Source organism: Bos javanicus, chromosome 6 (assembly GCF_032452875.1).
Source record: "Bos javanicus breed banteng chromosome 6, ARS-OSU_banteng_1.0, whole genome shotgun sequence".
NCBI classification, from domain to species: domain Eukaryota; kingdom Metazoa; phylum Chordata; class Mammalia; order Artiodactyla; family Bovidae; genus Bos; species Bos javanicus.
Window position 1 is genome coordinate 5,723,821 of NC_083873.1, and position 14,896 is coordinate 5,738,716.

A 14,896-nucleotide genomic window follows, 5' to 3' on the forward strand; every position below is an offset into this window, starting at 1 on the left:
AAAGGTGCACACTTGGAACTGATTTCACTTTTGAGCAAGTGTTACTAGGCTCTTGCCTGTTTCCATGCTATAAGCTAGTAAGACTAGTAAGAGGGTGGCAACTTATGGGTACAGGTCTTAAGCAGTCCCAAAGTTTTCTCTTCCTAAAGTTGATTGATCTTGGTGGGGAATCAAACCTTGCAACTTTGGCCTTGAGAATACCATATGTCAAAGCAACCATGGAGTTGGTCTAAATCAGAAATGAATATATAGTCAGAACCACATTGAGTTTGTCATTAAACTGTGTATAAACAGTGGTCCAATAGCAAATACCATGGCATATTCTGCATGAGTCATGTCCTGGCTTAACCATACTCAGTCTCACCAATCGATTCTACAGCACAGGGTTCAGGAGAGAGAAGAGACACACTCCAAGTGCATGTAGTTTGGTACACAAGGCAAAGGCCCTGCTGCACACTCCCAGACTCCCAGAAGCCAAAGCCAGATGACGTGGTTGAATGGCATCACCAACTCCATGGATGTGAATTTGAACAAGACCCAGGTGTTGCTGATGGACAGGAAAGCCTGGTGTGCAGTCCATGGGGTCACAAAGAGTAGGACAGGACTGAATGGCTGAACTCAAATGGAGTGCTTCCTCCTTCCAAATGTACTGCGGACACTCCATAAGAAGCATAGTGAAACCCTGATGACCAGCATTGGGTACTCTATACCAATTCCAAGAAAAAGTATGAGAGGACTGAGACTTTGTACATTATCTTCATACTCTATCCTCAGTACTCAAGAGAGTGCCTGACACAAACAGCAGCTCAATAAGTACTGAAACAAGCGAACACTAACAGGATTGTAATCATGATAGTTGGCTTAGAAACACTGCGTAAAGAAGATACTATTAAGAGAAGTCAGGCTGTATATTAAGACCAGTGGAAGCAAGTTGTGCCTTTGAAACTGGCAAGGCAATGCCATCATTTCCCCTCAGTCTTGCACAACAGGTTACAATTTCATCCATTTTAATAGGCCCCATTCTCCGATATTAAGACTTGGTCATCAGGATAAAGTTTGCAGGCCTCCACTTAGGAAGCTGACATTTGCATATTCTATCCCACAGGTGTCAAGTTGCAATGTATCTAAATTTTCAGTTTTCTCTCTGGGTGGATATATTGAATTCAAAGAGTTGTAAGGGTAACATGTAGTTTACCTTTGGGGCTTTTGATTTATTTCTAACACCTGCTGCTTAAAAGTCTGTAGAACTGAACTTTTATATGATTTTTTTTTTTTTTAAGAAAAGATTGAAGCTATTTCGATACTAGCTTTTTCCCAAAGAGCACACATACTTCAGGTTTTCTCTTAATATGTGTATAAGAGCATGTAGGGGTGTAATTTTGTTTGTTTTATTTCAGAACTTCTCTTTCTTGAATCACAAGCAAGCATGTGTCTGAAGTAAACAAACAAAATGGGCATGTGCATTTCTTTTCAAGAAACTAATAGGATTTAGGATCAGTTATCACCAGGCCTTGCCAGTTTGTACTAATGTGTTAACATGTACACAGAGACAAGTTCCAGGCAATAGAAGGAGCTTTAGCTTCATTCTCACTACAGCCCAGACCCTGCTTTTATGCTTCTAATTTTAGTTGGGGAAAATCCAACCAGTACTTCTGGGTGTGCAAGGCTGTGGAGAATGACAGCCAAACTCTGTGTGAATCAGTCTGCGTGGCTGTGAAGGAATTGTGGACTGAATTGAATTTTTCCACTAAATATTTTCTTTGCAATTTCTTCATTGAATTTATCCTAAGAATAATATATACTTTTTGATCTATATAAGGATTTTCTTCAAAATATCCAAGGAAGCATATTTTCATCCAGTCCCTACGATAAATGGCTTGATGTTATTGATCAAGGGAACGAAGAGGACACAACAACCGCAACCCAGAGGTAATGATGCCATAATTACTCAACTCAGAGAAAATACAACCAACATACTCTTAGGAAAATATTAGCTTATAGTTTACAGCTGTGTCCTCTAAAATAATGATCAGTATCACGGGGTTTCACTTGATCATGCCCATGGAAGCCAGTTTGAAGAGAGATGCATGCCTTTTGGTGACACTGTAATTGGTGTTTTTCTCCTAATCTTATTAACATGGAATGCATGACCATTTTACACCTTCTGAACACCTGAAACTGTTGGAGATGAATCCGCTGTTCTAAAATGAGATGATAAAGAACCAATCCGCCAGTGGTATGATCTTAAATACAAACACATAACTAACCAGAGTAGGTCTTACCTGGTTCAGGAATTAAATTCAGTGAATCATTTTTGTATGCTTTCATGCCTGGAACTGTGAGAATGGACTGTGTACATGGTATAAAAAGAAGTACTTTGTTCTCTGTATTTCCACTTACTAAGCAAAATGACTCGCTGTATTTATAAGTGTGTTTTCTGTCCTTAGGCAACTAGTCCAGCTGCCGAGAGCCAATGTAATTTTTCCGCAATACCATTTTGGACTTTTTTACAACATTGAGCAACCATCCTCATCCAATCAGATGACAGCTTATAATTTATCAGTGTGTATAACCCCAAGCATGCTTTGTCTGTCTAATTCTGGCAGCTCAGAAAACTTCACCAAACAGGTAACGAGATCTCTCATTTTTATGCCTTGCGGAGCAGAGTCCCCATCTTGAACCTGAAGTCTGTAGTATTAACTCTGATGAACCAGTTTTTAAGTGCACATTTTAATTACACTGCCTTGGAGTGGCAGAGTCCTACTCTGGTTGGGCATGGGAAGGTGTATTATAACTGAGAACAGTTGACTCACTTCCCCTTTGCCATCCAAGAGACTAAACGATAGAGAGGTAAGAGTAGGATGATATGATAGAAAAGAACCTGGCTTTGGAATCAGAGAGCCAAGGTTCAACTCTCAGCCTAATCACTGAGGGTGTACAGGCCCCAAACTATGATTTCGTCATTACACAATGATGACACCCAATACATCTGGTCACTGTCTGCACATCTTAGCGGCCTGGGCAATATGAGCACCTGAGGCTCCACACATACTGGCCGCACTCTGCCAGCTGTGGATCATTCAGGAAAATACTTGGCTTCTCTTGTGTCTCTGCCTGAGGATGAGGAAGCTAGTAAAATATTTCAGAACATCCTAAGAGAGCCGCAACATGCCTAATAAGATCACAGCTCTTCTCCAAGCTCCCCTGGACAGCAAGTGTGAGGCAAGGGAATGTGGTAAAACAGACAGACATGTTTTCTCTCCAGATGCTTTGTTCCTTCACAAACCGGCCAACACAGAAACCTCTGCTACCCAAGTTTCAGATATTTCTTCACTGAAGTGAAATTCACAATTGGTGTTGTATTCGATACTTTATAAATTTTAATAATATGAGATATATAATATCTATCTCAAGAAAACTAAAAAAAATTTTCTTAAAAATAAATAAAACTTAATAAGAGAATATACATTTTTGTCCCACATATCCTATGCGGGATACTTAAAAATCATCCTAGTTTTAAGCATGTTAACCATCATTACAAAATTTTAGCTATTAAACCAGGCTTCGTATTATAACTTTAGCCCACTGACTAAAAGAATTTTAAAATTTGAGCCCAAACTACTCTTTAAAGTAGGAGTTATGTCTTAGAAAAAGCTGATGTATATATAATATATTTATATATTTTTTAGTCAAGTCTGAATTTTTCTCAGATTTCTTTTGCATTTTTGGTTAGAGCCAAGATTCATGGATGAAATGTGATTTACTATTACACCATATGTAGAGTAATACCCCATTTTTTGCCCCCTCATGTTACAGATTTCTTTCATACAATTTCTCATTGAAAACTGTCTCAAGATATTTGGAGAAGATATCACTTGTCTCTTTGGAGAGACGTCAGTGAGTTCTGATAACAGTGATATCACTGATATTACCGATAACAGTGAGAAGGTTGCAGGTACGTGAATAATGTAACTGGCTTTGATGCCAAAGACAGCAAGGCTGCCAGGGGTCAGTGGGAGATCCTAGAGCCCAAAGCACATTCTAAGGGCAGTAATTTCCATCTGCTCCAAGACATGGGAAGATTCCCACTTGTGAGATCAAAGCAAGGATAAGACTGTTCTGATTTCAAGAAGCAACTAGTACAGCTTTAGGAGACATCACGATTCGTTGAGTTCAGTTCAGTTGCTCAGTCGTGTCCGACTCTTTGTGACCCCAAGGGCTACAGTGACCCCAAGTCCTTGGGGTCGAGGACTGCAGTGTGCCAGGCCTCCCTGTCCATCACCAACTCCCAGAGCTTACTCAAACTCACGTCCTTTGAATTGGTGATGCCATCCAACCATCTCATCCTCTCTCGTCCCCTTCTCCTCCTGCCTTCAATCTTTCCCAGCATCAGGGTCTTTTCCAATGAGTCAGTTCTTTACATCAGGTGACCAAGACATTGGAGTTTCAGCTTCAGTATCAGTTAGATTGCTGTATTTGGGGTGGCCTTTCTGTATTCTGGCAGCTTGTGGTTCCTCTTTATTGTGGAGGTTCCTCACTGTGGGTGGGGTTGTATGAGTGGCTTGTCAAGGTTTCCTGTTTAGGGAACCTTGCGTCCCTGTTCTGGTGGGTGGAGCTGGACTTCTCTCCAGAGTGCAGTGAAGTGTCCAGTAGTGAGTTTTGAGATGTCTATGGGTTTGGTGTGAATTTGGGCAGCCTGTATATTGAAGCTCAGGGCTATGTTCCTGCGTTGTTGGAGAATTTGCGTTGTATGTCTTGCTCTGGAACTTGTTGGCTCTTGGGTGGTGCTTGGTTTCAGTGTAGGTATGGAGGCTTTTGGATGAGCTCTTGTCCATTAATGTTCCCTGGAGTCAGGAGTTCTCTGGTGTTCTCAGGTTTTGAACTTAAGCCTCCTGTCTCTGGTTTTCCGTCTTATTCTTAGAGTAGCCTCAAGACTTCTCTATCTGTACAGCATCGATGATAAAACATCTAGGTTAATGATGAAAAGCTTCTCCACAGTGAGGGAACCCAGAGAGGTTCACCAAGTTAGATGGAGAAGAGAATAAGGAGGAGGGAGATAGAGTTGACCAGGAGAAGAAGAGGGGGAATCAAACCGGAAGAGAGCAAGCTAGCCAGTAACCAATTCCCTATGTGCTATCCACAGTTTGGACCCCTCAGAGAGGTTCATGCAGTTACACAGAGAAGAGAAGGAAGAAGGAGACAGAGGTGACCAGGACAAGAAAAGAGGCAATCAAAAGGAGAGAGACAGATCCAGCCAGTAATCAGTTCCCAAAGTGTTCTCCACAGCCTGGAATACACAAAGAGATTCACAGAGTGGGTAGGGAAGAAAAGGGTGAGGGAGGAGATAGAGGCGACCTGGTGGAGAAAAAGGAGAGTCAAAAGGGGGAGAGAGCAATCGAGGCAGTGATCAAACTCCCAAGTAGAAATGGGCAGTGAAGATTGGGTTCTTAAATGTACAAAATTGACAACAAATACCAAAAAGCAAACATTAAAAGTCTACAGTAAAGGTTAGAGACTCCCAAATACAGTATTAAAAAAACAAAGTAACAAAAAATGATGAAATATATATATGAAGTTTGCATTAAAAATAGGGTATTTTTTTGAAAGGTAATAGTAGGTTATAAAAATTAAAATTAAAGAAGCAATAGAGGACATAAAAAAAATTTTTTTTAATGATAATAGTAAAAATATACATAGGAATTTCTCTGGAGTGGTTGTGGGCAGTGTGGGGTTAGTTCAGTTTCAGATAGTTCCGTTATCCAGCTTATACTTCTCAAGATCTATAGGCCCCTTCCATTGTAGTCAGTGCTAACTCCCACGTTTTAATCTGTTGCACCTGTCTTTTCCAGAGCGCTTCCCTCTGTTTATTTTAACTTCTTCTGTTTGCTGGTCTTTTCAGTGTCTAATTTCCGCCCTGAGTCATGGGGGCGAAGGTGGTCACTTATTTAGGCCCACTTACTCAGTGGTACTGTGGTGACGGAGGAGCACTGCAAACAAATATCCCTGGCGTGTGCTCACAGTGTCCTGGCCGCACTGGGTTTGCCCCCGCTCACGGTGTGTGTGCTTTCCCAGTTTACACTGCTCAGGCTCAGGTTGCTCTGCCTGCAACTGTCTGAGGTGGGCCCTGGGTTGCGTGTACTTCCCAGGTCTAAGCCGTTCAGGTTCAGGTTCAGGTTCTCAGGTACTCCACAAAGGCACAGGCTCAGTTGGACCTGCGTTTTGTGCCCTTCCCATGTCCGAGCAGCTCAGGCGACCAGGTGCTTAACGAGCACAGTGACCCCCAGGTGTGGTGTGTCTTATACCTCCCCCATCCCAGCCGCTCAATTTGCTGGTTGGCAGCAGGCCTGCCCGTCTCAGGTGGGCCGTGTGTCTCTTCTGGGGAGCTGATCTCTGGCCGCGACCGTCCCAGCGGATGTCAACCGCCCAGTATCCCAACAAGTCTTGGTTAGCAAATGGGAGCCTGCTTGCAGTTTTGTAGAGGATGCCTCTCTGGGGCTGAGATTGCCCCTTTCAGGCTCTGGCTGCCCCCGCCTGCCTCCCTGTCTCTGGTGGGAGATGCGTCAGTGCACAGCCAGCTAGCTCTGCTCTGGTATTCTCTCAGTCCTCTGCTCTGTGAGTGGGCCAGGAAGTGCCTTAGATTAGGGCTTTTCACAGGATAGTTTTTTTCTCTCTGTCTGGCTATCCCACAATTTGGGTTGCTATCTCACATTAGCTCCCTCAGATTGCCCTCAGGGCACTCAGGCCTGGCCCTTACCCTAAGCAATGCAGCCCGCACCTTCCTGTTCAGGCCCCCCGCTTGCTGGTGGCAATCGTGAGTGTCTGGACTAGTTCCCTGCTGGAAGTTGTTGTTAGGCACGCAATCTGTGGGGTTTCTTTCTTTCTTTCTTTCTTTCTTTTTCCTCCCCGTTATGTTACCCTCTGAGATTCCAAAACTCCCCACTGACCTGCCAATGAGAGTGTTTCCTAGTGTTGGGAAACTTCTCCTCTTTTAAGACTACCGTCCCAGGACAGATCTCTGTCCCTACCTCATTTGTCTCTCTTTTTCTCTTTTATATTTTGTCCCACCGCCTTTCAAAGACAATGGGCTGCCTTTCTGGGTCCCTGATGTCCTCTGCCAGCATTCAGAAATTGTTTTCTGGAATTTGCTCAGCATTCAATGTTCTTTCGATGAATTTGTGGGGAGAAAGTCGTCTTTCTGTTCTATTTCTCCGCCACCTTAGGACCGCCTCTGAGACGTGAACTCTGGATTCTACCTCCACAGCAAGCTCTCTTTCCATTCTGTTTCAGACCTAGGTTGCAAATGGAACTGGACTGAATGCTTATGTGTCTGTTTGTTTTTAAGTCTTTCCTCTTGCAATCATCCCTGCTACCATTCCAGTATTGTCCCATTGACATTTCTTTCTCTGAATAAAATGTCTTCCTAATTTAGCAAGTACTGGGGCCAGAATAGAATTTCTACTTAAAGTATTTGTATTCTTAGAATTGTTATTCTATACCCACAAAGTTACACAATTTCATTTTTTAACATTCAAACCCTAATTTGAGCATGAGGAAAAACACTAAGCTAAATCTTGCCAGGATTGTTTAAGAAAGATGAGGTTGTAAAGTTAACCTGTTTCACAGTCCCTGGCAACCCACTCCAGTATTATGATCCAGGAAGTCCCACGGACAGGAGCCTGACAGGCTATAGTCCATGGGGTCGCAAGAGTTGGACACGACTGAACAACTGAGCACCATACTTTTCGTGGCTATAGTATATAGTCTTATTGGTCACAGAGCCCACAAGAACTCTAACACCAACCAATGTACATTACGAAAGCTCCATCTAGGCCTGAAAATAAAAGCGTAGGCCTTAATGTCTATTTTGCTTTCCATCTATGCTTATAGGCTAGCTGGCCATATAGCTTTGTACCAACTGATAGAGTTTTCTTCCTAAGAGTATTCTTATTAAAGCTGAACAATGAAGGAATACATTTGAAATACATGAATACCTGTGGGTAGTTTAGAAATAAAAGAATCAGGTTAAGAGTAGGGAAACCAGGGTGCATAAAGCAACTCAACCCATATAAACATGTATCTTTTCACGTTTGTACATATTAATTAGGAGAATCTGTTCCTGAATTTAAGAATGCATTTGCTTTCTTCATTATCTCCTTTTAAAATGATGGTAGTATGACTGTCAGGGCAGGAAGAGCCTAAGGCAAAGTGATGGCATTCCTTCAGGAATGCACACCTTCTGGAGGCTACACAGTCAAATGGAGAATGGGGGTGCGGTCTGCTTAGGGGAGGCGACTGATGTCTAGGCTGCCTTAGGCCTTCTGAAGGAGGGAAATTACCTTTATTAAGGCTGCTATGTGCCATGTCTTGTGCTGGGTAGTACATTATGTTATGTAGTCCAGTCAGGTGTAAGTAGCATCATTTATGTTACATTTGAGCAAACTGACGCTCAAAGACTTTTAGGTAACTCATCCAATTAAGAGGCAGAATAGGAGCCTTCTGGTTCTCTCACCCAGCACCACAAGTGGTTCACTCACTTGAATGGACATGGTGCGGCACTCACTATGTCTCCGAAAGACAAGTGGATGGGCATTTTAAAAGATTTGGTTAAATTCTTCTGTTTATTTTTCTACAACTGGGCTCCTCTAATTGACTTCTTTAGCTGGTTATTTAAGCAGGTTATTTAAGGAAATATTAAGCAGGTTTATTGGGGAAATATCAGGAAAACATTCATAGCTGGACACGAGACACTTTGAACTCAATTCTTCATTGCTGATCACTCTTTTTTGAAAAACAATCCTTTGACAGGGGCTGTTGGTAGTTAAAATTCATCTTTGGGTTAGCTGAGTAAGGTGTCACACACACAAAAACTGGCCCCCTGTAATCTTACCACATTGTCTGCAATTAATGACTACTTCTCAAGGACCCTGAGGGCAGGAAGTCATCCTTGGAGCTGACTGTGGTGTGTGGCCTCCCAGAGGAGAGGTCGAGAGGCTGACTGATAAGCACTGTCAGGCAGGATATCTCGTGAAAGGCGATTCTTTTCAAGGGAGAAAATTGTGCATGACTGGGTACTCAGAAAGCCAAACAGGTAACTGAACAGAGGACGGAAACTTCCTACAAATGCTGCTTGATTTGAATATTAAATAATGTTGCCTTTCAAATGAGATCTGAACCCAGAATCCACTGATAACACTTAATATTAGGAAACTTGTGTAACTATAGGTTAAGTGTCTCATGCCACAGGGCAAAGGGAATAGAGAGCACTGTCTGGGGAATACTGTCACAGGGAGAATCAACCCTGTGTCTGATCACGCCTCTAGGTTTAACTACTGGTTTGCAGAATATGGGCAAGAAGAACATGGTAACACCACAAGGATGCAATTAGCCTGCTTTAGAATAAGGGGAATGCTATATAACAAATGGTTCAGTTTCTCTCTTTCAGCCTCTGCCATGAACATGCTGCTGAATGTAAGTGGTGGAAATCAGGCTAAATAAGCTAAACTACTACTAGTGAAAATCTCTCTTCTACATTAGTTTCAGACAAGAAGACAGTTAGGAAGAGTTCTCTCAAAAACTGGGCCTTTGGCTGTATCTCCAGGACCTGCAAGGAGAACCAACACCCGTCTCTACCACCCACAAAGCCAAAACAGCTCTTTGGAGCTCCTCTTGAGGATGCATGTGATAATGACACCCTGCCCACCCCAATTCTGGTAGGTCTTATTTTGGTTTCTGTAACCTTCCTGAGAAGGGGAGTGCTGAGAGACCAAGTGTTCTCTTCCAAATCTACTCCCAAATGAAGAAGTCTGGCTTTGTCCGATAAGATTCATAACATTACTTCAAAGAATAAGATCTGATTTAGGTACTGCAGAGTCAGAAGGCAAGTACAAGATGAAAAGATACTCTCCTCCATTCCGCTGATTTCAACAAAGACCCATCTATACCAGCTCAGACCAGTTAACATGGACCCTGTAAGTTAAGGCAGTTAGAGAAGGCGAGGTTGAGGAAAAGAGTGAGAGCAGTCCTTTACAGATCACCTTTATGAGGTGAGAAGGGGCAGCAGTCAGATTAGTGAGCTGCTGCCCTTACCCAAGAAAAGAGGAAGTATATAGAGGCACGTATGTGGAAAGCTCCAGTCTTAAGGGGACCTGTTCTTCTGCAAGGTTGTTCAGAGTAGTTATCTCTTAAACAGCTGTGGCAAGGAATTGTGGAGATCAGCCAGAGGCTGGGACAGGCTGGGAGCTGGGCAAAATCAACCCAATGTCCATTTTTTCCTTCGGGTGACAGAGTGCTTGTTTTGCATAGAATGGTGGGGAGGTCCTGGAGGCGAGTTTTAACTCCAGGCTATTTTGACCGCGTAGCTTTCCTTCAGACTCTGTGTGTAAGAATCTCTGAGAGTCCACCTCATCCTCTTATGTCTCGTCGTCTCCTCCCTTGAAGTCCACACGAGTCTCAAGTCTCCTTCAGCTGAGTCTACTCCCCCTTATGATGCAAAATGTCTCACAGGGATTTGATTTGCAACTCAAGTGTTTAAGCATAAAGTACGCATCCTCTGGCAAAGATGAATCATTTGCTCCTGACAGAAGGTGTCAAAAGAGAGTCACAGAGTTCGGACTCTGCTATATCAAATTAGTGTATTGAACTGTAAGCATTAACTCTTGTCCACTGTCCACTATCTCTCCAAGCACTACACTAGATGCAGGGAATTTTATGGTATATATGAAGAAATTCATCATACTAGCTACGTGCTAGCTACTACCCCAGTCCTTGCGTCTTTCACAGAACATTTAGGGGGTAGCCATGACTATCATCACCCCCACTTCATCAATGAAAACAAAAGAGCCTCACCCAAGTATGTGCTATGCCCAAAGTCACACAGTGGATGACTGGCATAACAGATTCCACATTCCTTGAAAAACCTGGCTCCAATATCTGTTATCTCTCTAACTCTGCAGACAGCAGAGGACATGAAAATACAGGAAAAGGAACTAGAAAGGCTGATGAGACAGGATTGTCATCGGAGAAGGAGGAGAGACGTATTGAGCCTGATTTTGAGGGGAGGGAATACAGGAAACAGGACTGAATGGGGTGGACAGTGCCTGGAAGGGGAAGAAACAAATGGAGCATGCATATGGCAAAAAGATTTCCACACTTAGGGAAGAGCATCTATAATAGGGAATAAAGAGAAAGGAGCGGTGAAGAAGGAGAGGGTGAATCTACAAAGGCCTCAAAGCAGAGACGTTTAACACAGTAAATTCACTGAAACGGAAAATCTGATTACACAAGTGTTTACAATGTTTCAGTGTATGAAAGTCAGATCGATTGTTGGGTCGAAAATATATTTAGAGACACTGAAGAAAAAATTTCAAATTGACTTCGGTGCTGTTCTAGAACTGTACCCTCATATACCACAGGTCTGTCAAAACAGGAGCAAGCTTGTGCTCTGGGCTTCTAGACATGAAATGTCCCACAGTTTTCTTTTCTTTCCTTCCCTATAGGATATGCTCTCCTTTGTCAATCAAAAAGGGTCGTCCACAGAAGGCATCTTCAGAAAATCAGCCAGTATAAAATCATGCAGAGCCCTACAGAAGAAACTAAACTGTGGAGACACAGTGAACTTGAATGAGGAACCAATGCTTGTGATATCGTCGGTCTTAAAGGTAAGGATAGTTTGAGCATCATCCACACACAGTAAATCTGAAGCTATATGACTGGTCTTCATTATGAATGCCCAAGAAACCTAATAGGCATAAGAGAGGAAGGATCTGAAAAGTGAAAAACACTTCACAACGCAAAACTGAAGGAAGGTACCGCAAATGTTATACGCCCCATACATTAGATATTTTCCTTTTTCATTGCACATCTTGACTCCGGCACACTCCATGCAAAAGAATAACAATATACATCAAAAGACCCACCTACACATTGAGTGTTTACCAAAACAAGCTTCCTGCTTTGGATGACTTCCTCATCACCTTCCTAATGAAGGCCAATTTCCAAAATAAAATTCATATTAAGCTTTTGGAAACAGTTAACAGAAGTAACTTCCCAGGTGGCTCAGACAGTAAAGAATCCGCCTTCAATGCAGGAAACCTGGGTTCCATCCCTGGGTTTCCAGGATCCCCTGGAACAGGGGCTGGCATACGACTCCAGTATGGTTGCCTGGAGAATCCCATGGACAGTGGAGTCTGGCAGGCTATAGTCCATGAGGTGGCACAGAATTGGACACAGCTGAAGCAACTTAGCATGGATGCAGGACAGATGTTTACTCACTATGGTAAATTCGTGTGTTTAGTGTGTGTGTTTGTGTGTCTGTGTGTGTTAGTCGCCTCGTAACAGCCGACTCTCTGTGATCCCATTGACTGTAGCCCAGCAGACTCCTCTGTCCATGGAATCCTCCACGCAAGAATACTAGAGTGGGTTGCCATGCCCTTCTCCGGGGGATCTTCCTGCCAGGCATCGAACCTGCATCTCTTGCATCTCCTGCATTGGCAGGCAGGTTTTTTCCCACTAGCACCACCTGGGAAGCCCATTTGTCTTACAATGAATCAAAAAACGCTTAGTGAGGCCACCAAAATCTCTGATCACTGCATCATCCTTGCTTCCCCCGTGTCTCAATGCCTTTTACTTGAAAATTAGTGTAGGGATGATGCCACCAGTTACTCCTCCTTTTTCCTCCTTTTATCTCCCTTACCATCTTTAATGGGCTTTGTTAACACTTGTCAGTTTAGCCCACCACCCAAGGTTACAGTTACATGGTAACCAGTTTTACTACATGCCTAATCTTATAAATCTTATTTTTAAAGGGAGTGCAACAATCAAAATCTGTTTTGAATTTTGCAAAATTCAATAGATTTATACAAAAAATAGACTGAGTTTGAACTGATACAGCTAAATCACAAGTGTGTAGTTAAATTTTTACCAGGGCGATAATACAATAGAAAGAAAAAATTAATCAATCCATCTTGGTAATTGTTAGCAGCTATGAACAAAAATATATTGATGTAGTAATAACTACAGACAGGTTATTAAAATTATCTTAGAAACCAAATAACATATGGTGTTTCCTTGTCCCCTATTAATGTTCGATTGTATGAAAATAGCAACAGTGCAGATATGATTTAGAGTTGACCCCTACTACACTTGACCCATAATAATACACACTAGGTATGCAAATAGCAAGTAGAGTGCTACCCTCTAAAAGGTGCACACTTGGAACTGATTTCACTTTTGAGCAAGTGTTACTAGGCTCTTGCCTGTTTCCATGCTATAAGCTAGTAAGACTAGTAAGAGGGTGGCAACTTATGGGTACAGGTCTTAAGCAGTCCCAAAGTTTTCTCTTCCTAAAGTTGATTGATCTTGGTGGGGAATCAAACCTTGCAACTTTGGCCTTGAGAATACCATATGTCAAAGCAACCATGGAGTTGGTGTAAATCAGAAATGAATATATAGTCAGAACCACATTGAGTTTGTCATTAAACTGTGTATAAACAGTGGTCCAATAGCAAATACCATGGCATATTCTGCATGAGTCATGTCCTGGCTTAACCATACTCAGTCTCACCAATCGATTCTACAGCACAGGGTTCAGGAGAGAGAAGAGACACACTCCAAGTGCATGTAGTTTGGTACACAAGGCAAAGGCCCTGCTGCACACTCCCAGACTCCCAGAAGCCAAAGCCAGATGACGTGGTTGAATGGCATCACCAACTCCATGGATGTGAATTTGAACAAGACCCAGGTGTTGCTGATGGACAGGAAAGCCTGGTGTGCAGTCCATGGGGTCACAAAGAGTAGGACAGGACTGAATGGCTGAACTCAAATGGAGTGCTTCCTCCTTCCAAATGTACTGCGGACACTCCATAAGAAGCATAGTGAAACCCTGATGACCAGCATTGGGTACTCTATACCAATTCCAAGAAAAAGTATGAGAGGACTGAGACTTTGTACATTATCTTCATACTCTATCCTCAGTACTCAAGAGAGTGCCTGACACAAACAGCAGCTCAATAAGTACTGAAACAAGCGAACACTAACAGGATTGTAATCATGATAGTTGGCTTAGAAACACTGCGTAAAGAAGATACTATTAAGAGAAGTCAGGCTGTATATTAAGACCAGTGGAAGCAAGTTGTGCCTTTGAAACTGGCAAGGCAATGCCATCATTTCCCCTCAGTCTTGCACAACAGGTTACAATTTCATCCATTTTAATAGGCCCCATTCTCCGATATTAAGACTTGGTCATCAGGATAAAGTTTGCAGGCCTCCACTTAGGAAGCTGACATTTGCATATTCTATCCCACAGGTGTCAAGTTGCAATGTATCTAAATTTTCAGTTTTCTCTCTGGGTGGATATATTGAATTCAAAGAGTTGTAAGGGTAACATGTAGTTTACCTTTGGGGCTTTTGATTTATTTCTAACACCTGCTGCTTAAAAGTCTGTAGAACTGAACTTTTATATGATTTTTTTTTTTTTAAGAAAAAGATTGAAGCTATTTCGATACTAGCTTTTTCCCAAAGAGCACACATACTTCAGGTTTTCTCTTAATATGTGTATAAGAGCATGTAGGGGTGTAATTTTGTTTGTTTTATTTCAGAACTTCTCTTTCTTGAATCACAAGCAAGCATGTGTCTGAAGTAAACAAACAAAATGGGCATGTGCATTTCTTTTCAAGAAACTAATAGGATTTAGGATCAGTTATCACCAGGCCTTGCCAGTTTGTACTAATGTGTTAACATGTACACAGAGACAAGTTCCAGGCAATAGAAGGAGCTTTAGCTTCATTCTCACTACAGCCCAGACCCTGCTTTTATGCTTCTAATTTTAGTTGGGGAAAATCCAACCAGTACTTCTGGGTGTGCAAGGCTGTGGAGAATGACAGCCAAACTCTGTGTGAAT

The 14,896-nt window shown here is 42.4% G+C and overlaps 1 protein-coding gene across 1 annotated transcript in view; it reads left to right on the top strand.

Annotated features, from left to right (window-relative positions):
• The window catches only part of LOC133250030 (uncharacterized), a 123,384-nt gene that overhangs the window by 71,752 nt on the left and 36,736 nt on the right, over positions 1-14,896 (top strand). The window contains exons 21-25 of the mRNA XM_061421203.1: positions 1,820-1,929; positions 2,448-2,628; positions 3,817-3,955; positions 9,535-9,710; positions 11,496-11,657. Of these exons, the coding sequence (XP_061277187.1) occupies positions 1,820-1,929; positions 2,448-2,628; positions 3,817-3,955; positions 9,535-9,710; positions 11,496-11,657 (768 nt within the window). The remainder of the gene's footprint in view (positions 1-1,819; positions 1,930-2,447; positions 2,629-3,816; positions 3,956-9,534; positions 9,711-11,495; positions 11,658-14,896) is intronic.